Here is a 12549-nt window from a genome sequence, read left to right as displayed (position 1 = left end):
ATAAAACATATCTAGCAACAAAAAGTCACGTGTGGAAATGATTAGCTCAAAGTTTGGATCCAGAGAAGCCCGGATCGATTAGCCTGGTCTAGTTTGGCGGATTACTCTGTGATCTGTCGACGACCTCGTGATCGTCCCCTCGTGCACCAATCAGCGTCGGCGGTTACGTTGTTGGTAAACGGTCAGGGGAAAAAAAAACCCAAACAAACTGCAACACAACAACACAAAACTCGACAAAGACGGACACGCACCATGTCCGCCCGGCTATGAGACACCAGGAGTCATGGCGGCTCGGAACCGGATGGCCGTTGTCAGTTGGCTGCTCCAGGTCGGCTTCTTCTTGTTGCTGCTGTCGGGTCGGAGCGGCGGGAGACCGACCGGGAAATGTGTCGGCCACGGGCCGTGTCAGCCCCCCAGACCTCCGGTGGTCCTCGGTAAGCGTTGTCATCCACCATTTTACAGCGTTTCTGGGAGAAAACACGTTGTCATCTGTTGATAAACTTGTTTCTCAGCAGCCAGCTTGATCCGCCAAACTCCATTCAAAATGTGACCCATTTTAAGATAACCTCGCTCTCGGCTTATTTAATTCAAAGAACGAAGTGGATTTTTTTTTTGGTATTCTAGTTACCCAGAGGATGTCTTTCCATTCGGCTTCATCCAAACGCTGTATCGGCCGTTAAATCTTAACTTTATTAAACATTTTTGGCCCGTCCGTCCCATTAGCTTCCTCCACCCGAACACCAAGACTTCATCGCAGGAAGAGCGGTGGACCCGCATGTTTATTTAACTGTAGTCTGGAAAATACCGTTTATTTGTGAGTTCACTTTGTGCTGTGTCTAAAAACGGGTTTCCACTGATCCAGAAAATGTACGTAGTCATCCTTTGCCGATGATTAAATGTAGTTTTCACCGGTACAATTTTGTACAGAAGTCATCGTACACTTCCTTTTATTGTAATTTCTCAAATTACACAGCAGCGCATTTGGGGAACGAAATTTCGTTGTAACAGGGAGTGAGTTAGGAGGATTATAACTAACAAAACAGCAGTTATTGCTCTTTTATTGTGGAATAGACTATCCTCTTAGTCATTGTGCATGTAGGCATGCTGCTGGGTGTCCTTGTGATTAAACCTGCTCCTGTGTCTGCTGTTGTCTGATTGCTGACTGTGTTCTGGTCATATGACTGTCCAGGCTGCAGCCAGTTCAGTTCCCAGGATACTTGGGAAGTCTAAGTTTAACCTTCCCTGGGCTCTACTGCATGCACCACAGAAGTGTGGAACCTTCTGTGTAGATTTCAAAATCAAGACATAAAGCCCAACATCTGTGACAGTTTTCAATTTCTGTAACGTCTCCTCATCCGTCCGTTCACTGAAGTGGCCCTGGGTTTAGAGGAATTTTATCTGCTTGGGTCAGGTTTTGACCATAGCATGGTCTGATAAAAGTCTTTGCAACAGCGTGATATACACTGCCCTCCCACTGTTTGTGTGTGATTGTGGTTAAAGAGTCAGTGTGTCCATTCTTGTACCATGTGAATTATCATGTTTTGTGATTTTAAATATGTTGATGATATAAAATCTAATATTATATATTTGAAACATTGTATGCCACAAATTTTAATGTGCGACATTGCTTGTGTACTTAGAATGAATGGTGTCAGGGCAGCACAGTGGCATGTTTGCATGCTGTCTGGGTTTCCTCCAGATACTCCGGTTTCCTCCCAACGTCCATAGATGTTGTTTGTCTGTCTCTGTGTGTTGGTCCTGCGATGGACTGGCGACCTGTCCAGGGCGCACCCCGCCCTCGCCCAGTGTGAGCAGGGATTTGGCATTGATGCATACGTGAACGTGCAGTGTTTTGTGCTTGATACAGCAGATGGGGGAAAGAATGAGTCTCAAGCCATGTATGCAGTTTTTGGAGCACAACTTTCTTTTGAGCTGACATAACTAACTAACTGATTTTAAGCCACAAACCACAAAGTATAACTTGTGCTGATTAGTCTTAGTGGTTTTTAGTGACTAGTTGCAAAAAGTTAAATCTTGCCTTAAAGTAGCACTAGATAAAAAGTAAAGGCTTGTCAAAGGTATTTCATAATGTGGTAATCTATCATAAGTTTTTTTTTTTTTTTTTTTTTATGATTACTAGTTGTTGAGTTATCTCAGTGCAAACCAAAATGGTGACTAATTCTGTCATTAACAGAACTTGGCAATCAAGCCACCTGTTTATGTGTGATTATACTCTCTCTCAAAATCGATTCGTAGGCAACTGGACTTGTATTTGTCTATGAAGACGTTTCGCCTCTTATCCAAGGGGCTTCATCAGTTCATGTTTGTTGGTCTACTAGTTCACACTAGTCAGACTAGTGCGGTCAGGCCAGTAAATCAATTTTGAGAGAGAGAACAATGACCTGGATGAATGAGAATATTAATAGACGTGTGATTATACCTTTCTTTTTCTTCAACTTTTGATATGAGTAAAAATTATAATTGTCCTGAAGTGTCACCTGTGCATCACAGTAATCAGTCATTTTTGGTTCATTACTTGTTGCAGTTCCTGGGGATTTAGGAAACCAACTGGAGGCAAAGCTGGACAAGCCCAGTGTGGTCCATTACATCTGCTATAAGAAGACAGACTCCTTCTTCACTCTGTGGCTGAACCTGGAGCTGTTGGTTCCTGTAGCCATCGATTGTTGGATAGACAACATAAGGTATGATGTGGATGAGCCTTCCTGCTGAAATACAGTCCTCAGTAAACGACAGTTTGTTGTTTCCTGAAGGTTTCTCCATCTCACAAAATACACAGCACAAATTTCCTGTTTTATAAAGTTTGTTGGTGTGCCATCTTCTATTTCTACAGCATTATAAAAGGTAGCTCTGATGCTGGTATTCTTGTTGAAAAACATGTTTTTACGATCGATAATTATCTGTCATTATGGGATGTTAAAGGGTACATGCTTTCTCCCTGTTGTTTTTGTAGTGGAGGCCAATAGGTAGCAGATAGTTGGGTTCAACGAACTGGTTGACTTTCTGTGAATACTAATCAACCTACATTGGACAAACTGACCTATGAACCATGTGAACAACAAGGGGTGTATAGAAACGGAGTGTGAGGTAGAACTCATTTTAGTGTCTCTATCAGCCATCAGCTAAAAAAAAATCAGATATTGTAAGAGCCTGTGCTTTAGCCATTCAACTCATCGTGTTACGTATTTTTGAAATTATTATTATATAGACATCACAGCTGTGAACAATGTTTTGAAATAGCTTTCCATGATTAGATTAAAAAGCGAAGTCAGGATTTATTTGTTAATCTTGAACATTGATCTTAATTAATCTTGTTCTCTTATTTTGGGGGGGGGGGTAGATAGCAGATAGTAGAAAAACTGATCATTACCCGTGACACTGGTTAATCATATGATTGTTTTTATTTGGCTGACATGACAATGACATGACAACTAATCTCTGTTTGCCAGTAGTGTCCCAAAGTGAAGTTGTTTTTATTTTGGTGTATTTTTTGTACGAGTGTGACACATTCTTGTGTATGATGCAGAGTTTAAATGATGACGCAATTTAATTTGGATGTTTTACATCAAGCAGATTAAGTCTTCTCAGTTTCTTCTCAACAAAATCAACTTTTTGTTTTTACAAGAACAAATGTCACTTCCTTCTTCACGTTACATTGTTATGGTTTAAATTGGAGATTTCAGGCAAGTGAAATATCAGATGATATGGACAAAGTAAAGTTTTTAACTGTTTTAAAAGTTTTGGTAGTTACAGTAATGCAAATTTGTATTTTGCTAAAAGGAAAGTAATTTTTTAAATTTATTTTTAAAACATACGAAAAATGTGAAAGTTCTTCTGTAAATACTCGCTTCTTCTTGCTAAACCCAGATGTCCTTTCTCACATCTGCTTTCAGAAAGGGGAAGGATTTCTGTGGTTGGCCAAAGATGCAGAAATAATTGTGATCTATTTCTGCTTGTCATATTTTGTCTATGCGTATTTGTGTCCAGATTGATCTACAACAGGACGACACACACCACCTCATCCCCTCCTGGTGTGGACATTCGTGTACCCGGGTTTGGAAAGACTTACTCATTGGAGTTCCTGGACCCCAGCAAACGCAGCGTGGGTGAGTTGACAGCATCAAACCAATCAGTCCCATAGAGACCTTGAGCTAGTTAAAAAATGTCCTCACTTTCTTTTTTTTTTTTTTTTTCTTTTTTTTTATTAGTGACCCTGAACTTTTCCTTCTTTTGTTTATGTATGTGTCCCCTAGGCATGTATTTCTTCACTATAGTGCAGGCGCTGGTAGACTGGGGCTACACCAGAGACGATGATGTCAGAGGAGCTCCCTATGATTGGAGAAAAGCCCCGAGTAAGAAAACATGCACAAACTTGGAATAACATCTATTTCCTGTTTTAGTCTTAACCCCGGCCCCGAATGATGAACCCTCACCTGTAAAACATAAAAACACAAATCACCCAACAATTTGTGAGACTGAGTCTAGTTCATGTCGCTGCTGCTCAGAAGACCTCAAGCACATACAATATGTCAGCTGTCCTAAGGCAGCTGACTCATTCTGCAACTTCAACAATGAAGGGAAATAAACATTCCTTAAATACCTCCGTAAGGAATTTGAGGATCACTTTAAATGGGTTCTTGCAATGAACAATCGACCACTTCTACTAAATGTTGGGGATTTTATTTTGAAAGGGTATTAGTATAAACATCTGTAAATAATGCGGTGAAATTTTACCCATCAGTCCTCCCTAATATTGGAAATGAGAATTTTACAGTGGAGGAAATAATTTCACCCATTTCGATTGTTGTCTTACACTCATCCAGATGAGAATAAAGAGTATTTCCTGAGGCTGCAGCAGATGATTGAAGAGATGGCAGAGAAAGCTGGTGGGCCTGTGGTGCTCATCGCTCACAGTATGGGCAACATGTACACCTTGTACTTCCTAAACCAGCAGCCTCAAGCCTGGAAAGACAAATACATCAAGGCTTTCATCTGTTTGGGACCTCCGTGGGCCGGCGTGGCCAAGACCCTGCGTGTCATCATTTCTGGTAAGAGGTGGAACCAGTTCTACAGAATCAGCACTGTGGGACACTTATGTTGTGTAGTAAAACTACATAATACTGTACCTTCCTCATAGCTTCAGCAGCAGAGGATCAGTATTCAAAAGCTCTGGGCTTTCTTGCATAAATCCACATACACAGTAACACTACAATCAAACAGAATAATTCCTGAAAAAGCTAACGTACATTAACTGACTTATATTACAAAAAAAACAAAAACAAACAAACATGAACCCACATATTTGGAAGTGTGTATCAATAAAACATTCAGTGTCTGTATGCTATTTAATTATGATGAGTGGTACGCACACAAACCTTCAACTGCAAGTTGTTGCACCAATAACATTTTGCTAAATACGGCCAAAAAACCTTCATTGTTATTATTATTAAATTATTCCTTCTTGTCTTTAATTGTAAGACTAGAAGTGACTATGTTCATTTATCATTTATCCCTTTTAGGACTACTAGTAACTTTTACTAATGCAGGTTTAGTTAGTTAATTTTTACATTACAGAAGTATGAGGCGTTTTTTAAGTTTCATTAGTGTGTTAAAATAACTTTTCTTAGACAAACTGGAAGTCACTCTGATTTTATAGATGGCCTAATACACAAATGTAGTGATAGATTTTTGTGAAGCCTCTGCAACAGAGTCCAGCAGAGTACTTGTCAATCCCCAGCTTTAATTGAAGCAACTCAGCAGTCTGACTTCTACACAGTGACTTCTCTCATGCACCCTTTGTTTCATTACTATGTCACTTCATAATTTCTAAACCAAATTACATAAACGTCAGTTTTGTCAGAGTTTTTGTTTTGGCAACTGTTACTCAGCAGAATTTAACACATTTTACTGTCCAGTCCAGGTACAATCCAGACATGAGAACAGTTCTCTGTTTTGTATTTGTCCAGCTCTGAGCTTCATTCCATTAGATTTGAAATAAAATATTGGACATTACACCCAATAGCCAAATATCATTTTTGATTTTAACAGGTTTATGTCAATGTCATAAGAACTGTACATCTCACATGACACAAGAAGTGTGTGTTGGTTTTTTTCCAAAAACACAATGAAACTGTCCTTTGTGGTTTTTGGTACCTGGTCTAAATGCCCAGCTTCAGTTCTCTACCATTGGTTTCTCTTCTCTGCCTACAGGCGACAACAACCGCATCCCAGTGATCAGCCCACTGAAGATTCGCTCCCAGCAACGCTCGGCCGTCTCCACATCCTGGCTGCTTCCCTATGCCCGCGCTTGGCCCAAAGATGAGGTATGTGTGTGTTCATGAACAGCCGTAGAGACGCACGGCCAGTGAAATCTTTTAAAGTGTCTTTCCTTACACAAATGTACTCAAATATTACAGGAAACACAACTTGCTGCCCATTACTTTTGATGGCAACACTTTTCCCCCTCACTTTAAGGTCCTTGTGCAGACACCCACCGCCAACTACACCATGGCTGACTACAAGCGGCTGTACTCAGACATTGGCTTTGAAGACGGCTGGCTGATGCGGCAGGACACAGAGTCGTTGGTGGCTGACTTCACACCCCCTGGCGTGGCCGTCCACTGCTTATATGGCAGCGGCATCGACACATCTGAGGCCTTCCGGTACTCTGACAAGTTCCCAGACGTGGAGCCCACGGTGGTGTGGGGGGACGGGGATGGGACAGTGAACTTGCGAAGCGCCATCCAGTGTAAGCAGTGGGCGGGGAAGCAGAAACAGCCTGTGACGTTAAAAGAACTTCCAGGCAACGAACACGTTGACATGTTGCTGAACATGACGACCGTGAGTTATATCAAGACTGTGCTGTTCTCACCCTGAAGCAGGCAGACGCCGAGGCACAGAGCGCTTTACTCACATTTGCTGTTATATTTAAACTCTACAGTCACACACAGCCATAAGAAGGACAGACAGCGGCCGACTTATGTCCTCTGTCCCTCTGAACGTTGACTGCCAAAGTATTCCCTCGTACACGACCCCACCGATCAAGACCAGATATTAACGTTTTTTAGAACGATATTGCAGAATCAAAGTTTTAAATTAATTTTATAGCCGTTATTATACAGTTTTTGTTCATGTCAGGTTGTTTACTGTTGAGGAAGCTTAAATACTATGACTTTTATATCAGTCTCAGATTTTAACCTATGGAATCCATATTATGGTTACAGACGTGATAAACCAGGGATATACTGTTTGTGCCACTTACTGAGTTACTTAAATCAGATAAAATAGTGTATCAGTATTTTTGAAGAGATTTCTGAACTCCGTCATGTTTAAATGTGTTAACAGATCAATTAATATTTTTGTCATATGATATCATCTGTTGATCCTCCCCGTATGCAGCCAAGCTGTAAGTCTCTGATGGGCCCAGAAGCGTTTCATTTTTATTTTCCTGTCCATGTTACCTCAGTCCCCAGACTGTGCTGAGGGACTGGAACCAGGTCCAGGATTAAGGGTTACAGTTCAGTCACTCAGGGGTCAAACAGCAGGATTTTTCAACATTAAGATGGACAAAAACATCTTGACTCAAACTGCTTTTGAGGGTATTTTCAGCAGCTATGAATTGCATCTCATGGCAATACAAGGCTAATGATAGGACATTAACCAATTAGAAAAATAAACTGAACTTGGGGTTCATTGCTTCTTTTTAATATATATATATACTTTCAAGTGCATTTCATGACCTTCACCAAAACAAAACCTGATGAAGGTGGCTCAGTCCTCCTCATGTGATCTCATGTGTGAGGAACCTGGGTCTGTAATTCAGACCATAACTCCTGCTTAGGTCTCATTTTGACGACTCTGCTGGTGAAGATCATGAGATGTGGCTAAAAGCACGTGGAAATCAAGTAACTGGAACTTCGGTTTTTATTTTGCCCTAATTTGACTGTAGGCTCTCTTTCTTCATCTGGGTATAAGAAGATGGCTTGAATCCTTTTAACTTTGATTCATAATTGAATTTTCCTCCCCTTCTATTCCACATTCTTTTAATTATATTTGAATTATGTACATATGTGTTGCCCAGGTTTATTGCGAAGCACATGCCTAGACTGGTTGGATTCACACTGGCAGAAATCATGGGACTTTTATTGTTTTATATGATAGAGCTAATCTTTTCTTGGATGTTTTTATTATTTGTTTTTTCTTCTGTTTAGTCCAGATGTGAAAAACTCAGTGCTGTTTTAAATGACTCTGTGTACTTGTGGAAAAGCTGCAGGATACTCTCTGACCTGTGTGACTGTACTGTGCCATCCAGCCCTCACTGAGGATGACCAAAATGTTACACTCTCGGTATCATATCTGCTGTGTAGTACGATAGGATTGTGCATCATTAACAACAGAGTAAACATGTCAAATATTGCATGCAGCTGTTTATCTCTTGTTGGAGTCAATCTCTTTTCATCTAGTTGGTCTTCTAACTGCAAACAACAACGACAACAACCACAGAGCAGAAGTGGTTTGATCTTTATGAAGTGATGACAAATAAATTCATCTGTTTTCTTGTAAATGAGGTAAATGACAGATATGAGCGTGTGATGGAACCACTGAGTTTGGTCTGAGTCCTCAACTTCCTGTCTTTGAGGCTTTAACGTGAGAAGCTACTCATGAGTTGAGGTTTATTTCAGTCTCGTCATCCATTTTAGACCCCGCGCAGTACTTGTTCTTTTCTGCTGTCTCATGCAAAAGAAAGTAGGAAAAGAGTAGTAACTTTATTTATATTTAGTATTAAAACAGTGGAAAAAGCAACAAAAACATTTGTCCGTTTAACCCTGATTGTCTTTGTCGAGACAAGACTGCTGATGGGTCAAAACACAAGTAACTGGTGAATCCTCTGCTTTGAGCTTTCAGTCCTGTCTGGCTTTAGGGCTCCAGGGGAAAGCGAAAAGTCTTGTTTCCAGTCCTACAACGCAGCTCGATGCCATCCAGCCTCAGGAGAAAGGGTCCCTCTTCATAGTCGTCAACCACACGCTTGATAAATAAAATAACGAGACACAGTGTGCCAAAAACAATCAGTTAAAACTGCAGCTGAGACAAAGATGTCACATATCATGAGTGAACACTGAAACCACAGTCCAAAATATACAGTGAATTTTTAGGCCAAACAAGCACACATTTGAATAAATATGAATCTGTTCATTTTCCATATTAAAATGTACTAAAACAAGCAGGTCTTTGTCATATTTTGTTAGATTCTGTACATATATTATTCTAGAGTTGATACTGATGGTGTTGAAGGCAACTACTGCCACGTTCAAACACTATTTCACATCATTAATGGTTTCCTCTGTTATTGTTTTGATTGAGAGACCTCTAGTGGCAGAAGTTGAACTTCAGACTAAGAAGCAAATGGTGAACTGGCTTCGGCTGTTTCGCAAACACAGATTTATTAGCAATAAGTTAAAAAACGTGACATAATTGTAGAGAGTCCAAATGGATAGAAATGAGATATCTAAATACCTGCAGCTCCTGCAGACATCCTTTCATCTGTGCTGTCAGGTCTCCAACACACCAGGCCAGACTCACATGGAATGAAGGATCCTAAATGATACATCAGAGAGAAGATTTCCAGGTTGTGACATGATGTGCATTCAAATTTTAGAGGACATAATAATGAAACTAAATCATAAAAGAAGAAGATTTTTCAACAGATTTTCTGTTTTGTTTTGTTTTTTTACACCAATAAAGATGTAAATAAATAAATAAATAAATAAAGAGTTTACAATGTTGACACAGAGCTCACATGGTAAAATCGACTCATTGAACAGTGACCTTGTAGAATGTATCGAGGCGAAACTCTGTCATCGTTCTGTCCACAACTCGGACCAGGTCCAACAACTGAGCGTGCCCAGTGCACACCTCCATACCCAAGAACGTCCTGCAGGGGAAGAACAGACAAAAAACACGCACCATGAGTGAGTCCACGAAGGAGCTGAGCTCAGGAAAACTGGCACATTAGAAAGGGAGACATGTGAGACCAATAAAACACAGGTCAAACAAAGAGTGACAGCATTTTCAGGAATCAAATGGTTTGTCACACACTGAGCATTTTTAGTTTACAGGCTGAAAGGAATGAGAGAAAGTTTGGGCTGTACCTCGTCATTTCTGCGTTACAGTAAACGTTCAGTTTGCCAGCTGAGCACACAAACCTGGCAACAAGAAACAGGCAGTTTTCAGCATTTCTTCCAGCATTCCCGTCTCTTATCCATTTCTGTGCTTTACTTTTTCTGATTCACGCTTACAAAACCCCCCAAAATCTGTTGTATCAGCCTATATTCTTCTTTTAATGGAAAAAGGGTCATGAGTAGATTAATGAACCTTTTGCAGTGCGCCAAGTCGGCCTTCAGGCTCTGTGTAAAGGGCTGGATCCAGTGGTGTCTCAGGACCACCGTCTGAGACAGGCTGAGGTGGAACTCCTCCTGTGGGGTCAAAACCACACCATGAGCCTTCGCAGCTGACAGCAGCTGCTCCAGCAAGTCACTGAACTCCTCCTGAGGATGGTCTGATGTGGAGAGGAGACGGAAAGAAAACATGAACGTGAGATGGCAATATTGAGGATGCGACTTTGGTGGACGGTCAATCGGCCAACTGTGCTTCCTCACATGGCAGATAAACTAATGTGGCCCAGTTTCCTCTCTCGTGCTTGAAAGAGCGGATGCGTCCACCGTGAAGAGAGCTGTCTTCAGTCTGCGGTTCCACGTCATCGGGAAACATGGCCAGCAGGCAACCAGGGAGCGGCAGCCTGCAGGACACACACAGTCATACAATCAAGAAACCAACACAGTAAACGACTTTAAAACATTTCATGGGAAATCTGGTTACACGTTAAAATCTTTTTGCGCTAAGTAAGGTTGCAAAAGCAAACAAAAAGATTCAGCAAGATTCCCGCTGTGTTTTCTGTAATTCTTGTTTTGTGCTGCTATATCGTTATAGAAGCTCACCTTGGGCAAGAAATAAATAAATAAATTGACATTGACAAAAACTGATGAGATGGGTTGTGGGTTCGAGCCCCAGGACTTGGAGCCTTTCTGATCTTCCCTGCAGAGACATGCAGGTTCAGGTTTGTTGGCTCTAAACGCTGTAGTTACTTTGACATTTTCAGCCACACGCACCTCGGCCTGGAGACCCGATCTTCAGTTTTGGCCTTCTTCCTCACTGAGCTGCCACCATTACTACCTTCTTCCTCTTCACACTTTCGACGGCGGCCGCCGCCGACACCGGAGAGCCCTTCGTCCTCCTCCTCCTCCTCCTCAGAGCTGCTGCTGTAGCCGACCAACATCCTCCGGTCGGCAACGGCATCAAAATGACCTAAAACACTAAAAAAAACACCCGGCATAACATCTTAGCCAGGTTTCCGACCGTCAGCCGCCGTGTGCTCCGCGCAGCACGGCACTTCCGGTGTAAACAACCCGTTGCGGTCGCGATAAAGTCCCCAGCGAAACTCCGCAACTAGCGCTCAACGGTTCCGCTTTCAGAGGCTCACCGCAGTTTTTAAACTCGAGTCAAAATTAAAATTTGAAATACTTCATCATTTCCCAGGGAAATGTATTTATCTACAGCTGCTCAAGAATAGAAGTGGAAATTGAAGTGTAAATGTTACAAGAAAATGTACACGCATGAGACACAATGTAAGAAGAAATGAAAGATAAATAATAATACCAAAGTACACAGTAAGAGATACTGAATGTGAATCTGCCTGTGAGGAGTAAGATAAGTGGAAATATACATAAAAATAAATGAATAAACAGTGCATAATATCAAAAGCAGAAATACTCTACCATACTCACGATAAATATCATCATAAAACTGTGATATCTTCAAATGTTTTTCTTTTTTATTTGTCACAAAAAAAAAATGCTAATGTTGTAAGAAAATGGGAGATGTTTTCAATCATTTGGTGAAGATGAAAATACTTTGCACACAATATTGCACACAATATTCCCTGTGTGTGTGTGTGTGTGTGTGTGTGTGTGTGTGTGTGTGTGTGTGTGTGTGTGTGTGTGTGTGTGTGTGTGTGTGTGTGTGTGTGTGTGTGTGTGTGTGTGTGTGTGTGTGTGTGTGTGTGTGTGTGTGTGTGTGTGTGTGTGTGTGTGTGTTGTGTGTGTGTTGTCAGCATGCCAATTAACTCTTGCTTTATTCATGTTCCGGTGCGCGGGCAGGCGGCTCAGCAGCTAGCCGACAGCTAGTTAGCCTTTCTGGCTGTAATGCCCGTCTGCTGGCCGGATGTTGTGGACGCCGCGGGAGTGAAATAAATGCATGCGTGAGAAGACCGGGGAGGGGGGTGGGGGGGTTTGGGTCCAAAAACATTTTTTTTTTTCCTCGGCCCCCGGAGCCCCACAGCTCGAACAAGAGAGCAGCCAAGCACCGTTTGCGGATGTGAAGCGGGGGGACCTGACGTGATGTGGGGGAGCAGCTAACCTGCGGTGCTCCGGCATCTTATCGGGGACACACGGCAGCCTCGACCCGGAGGAAGAGGAG

General features: G+C 41.7%; 2 protein-coding genes across 2 annotated transcripts; one reads left to right on the top strand and one right to left on the bottom strand.

Moving 5' to 3' along the window:
- Positions 1-157: 157 nt before the first annotated feature.
- pla2g15 (phospholipase A2, group XV) lies at positions 158-8576 on the top strand. The gene is made up of 7 exons (XM_029523432.1): positions 158-434; positions 2546-2702; positions 4006-4124; positions 4272-4370; positions 4842-5066; positions 6229-6341; positions 6493-8576. The coding sequence occupies exons 1-7, from the start codon at positions 284-286 to the stop codon at positions 6892-6894; spliced, it is 1266 nt and encodes a 421-aa protein (XP_029379292.1). The 5' UTR covers positions 158-283; the 3' UTR covers positions 6895-8576.
- Positions 8577-8764: 188 nt separating this feature from the next.
- On the bottom strand, positions 8765-11459 carry usb1 (U6 snRNA biogenesis 1). The gene is made up of 7 exons (XM_029523433.1): positions 11184-11459; positions 10674-10813; positions 10390-10573; positions 10167-10220; positions 9844-9949; positions 9532-9612; positions 8765-9042 (listed from the first exon to the last, which is right to left on the bottom strand). The coding sequence occupies exons 1-7, from the start codon at positions 11405-11407 to the stop codon at positions 8935-8937; spliced, it is 897 nt and encodes a 298-aa protein (XP_029379293.1). The 5' UTR covers positions 11408-11459; the 3' UTR covers positions 8765-8934.
- Between the last annotated feature and the right edge of the window lie 1090 nt (positions 11460-12549).

The sequence above is a fragment of the Echeneis naucrates genome, chromosome 16, assembly GCF_900963305.1.
Source record: "Echeneis naucrates chromosome 16, fEcheNa1.1, whole genome shotgun sequence".
NCBI classification, from domain to species: domain Eukaryota; kingdom Metazoa; phylum Chordata; class Actinopteri; order Carangiformes; family Echeneidae; genus Echeneis; species Echeneis naucrates.
This window is presented reverse-complemented; position numbering and strand designations above follow the sequence as displayed.

Excerpts from the sequence above, each read along its gene's own strand:
- pla2g15 (XM_029523432.1), top strand. The coding sequence starts at position 284 with ATGGCGGCTCGGAACCGGATGGCCGTTGTCAGTTGGCTGCTCCAGGTC. Across the intron at positions 435-2,545 it reads CAGACCTCCGGTGGTCCTCG|TTCCTGGGGATTTAGGAAAC; the intron begins GTAAGCGTTGTC and ends TACTTGTTGCAG. Across the intron at positions 5,067-6,228 it reads CCTGCGTGTCATCATTTCTG|GCGACAACAACCGCATCCCA; the intron begins GTAAGAGGTGGA and ends CTCTGCCTACAG.
- usb1 (XM_029523433.1), bottom strand. The coding sequence starts at position 11,407 with ATGCCGGGTGTTTTTTTTAGTGTTTTAGGTCATTTTGATGCCGTTGCC. Across the intron at positions 10,814-11,183 it reads GATCGGGTCTCCAGGCCGAG|GCTGCCGCTCCCTGGTTGCC; the intron begins GTGCGTGTGGCT and ends TGTGTCCTGCAG. Across the intron at positions 9,043-9,531 it reads GATGTCTGCAGGAGCTGCAG|CGTGTGGTTGACGACTATGA; the intron begins GTATTTAGATAT and ends TTATTTATCAAG.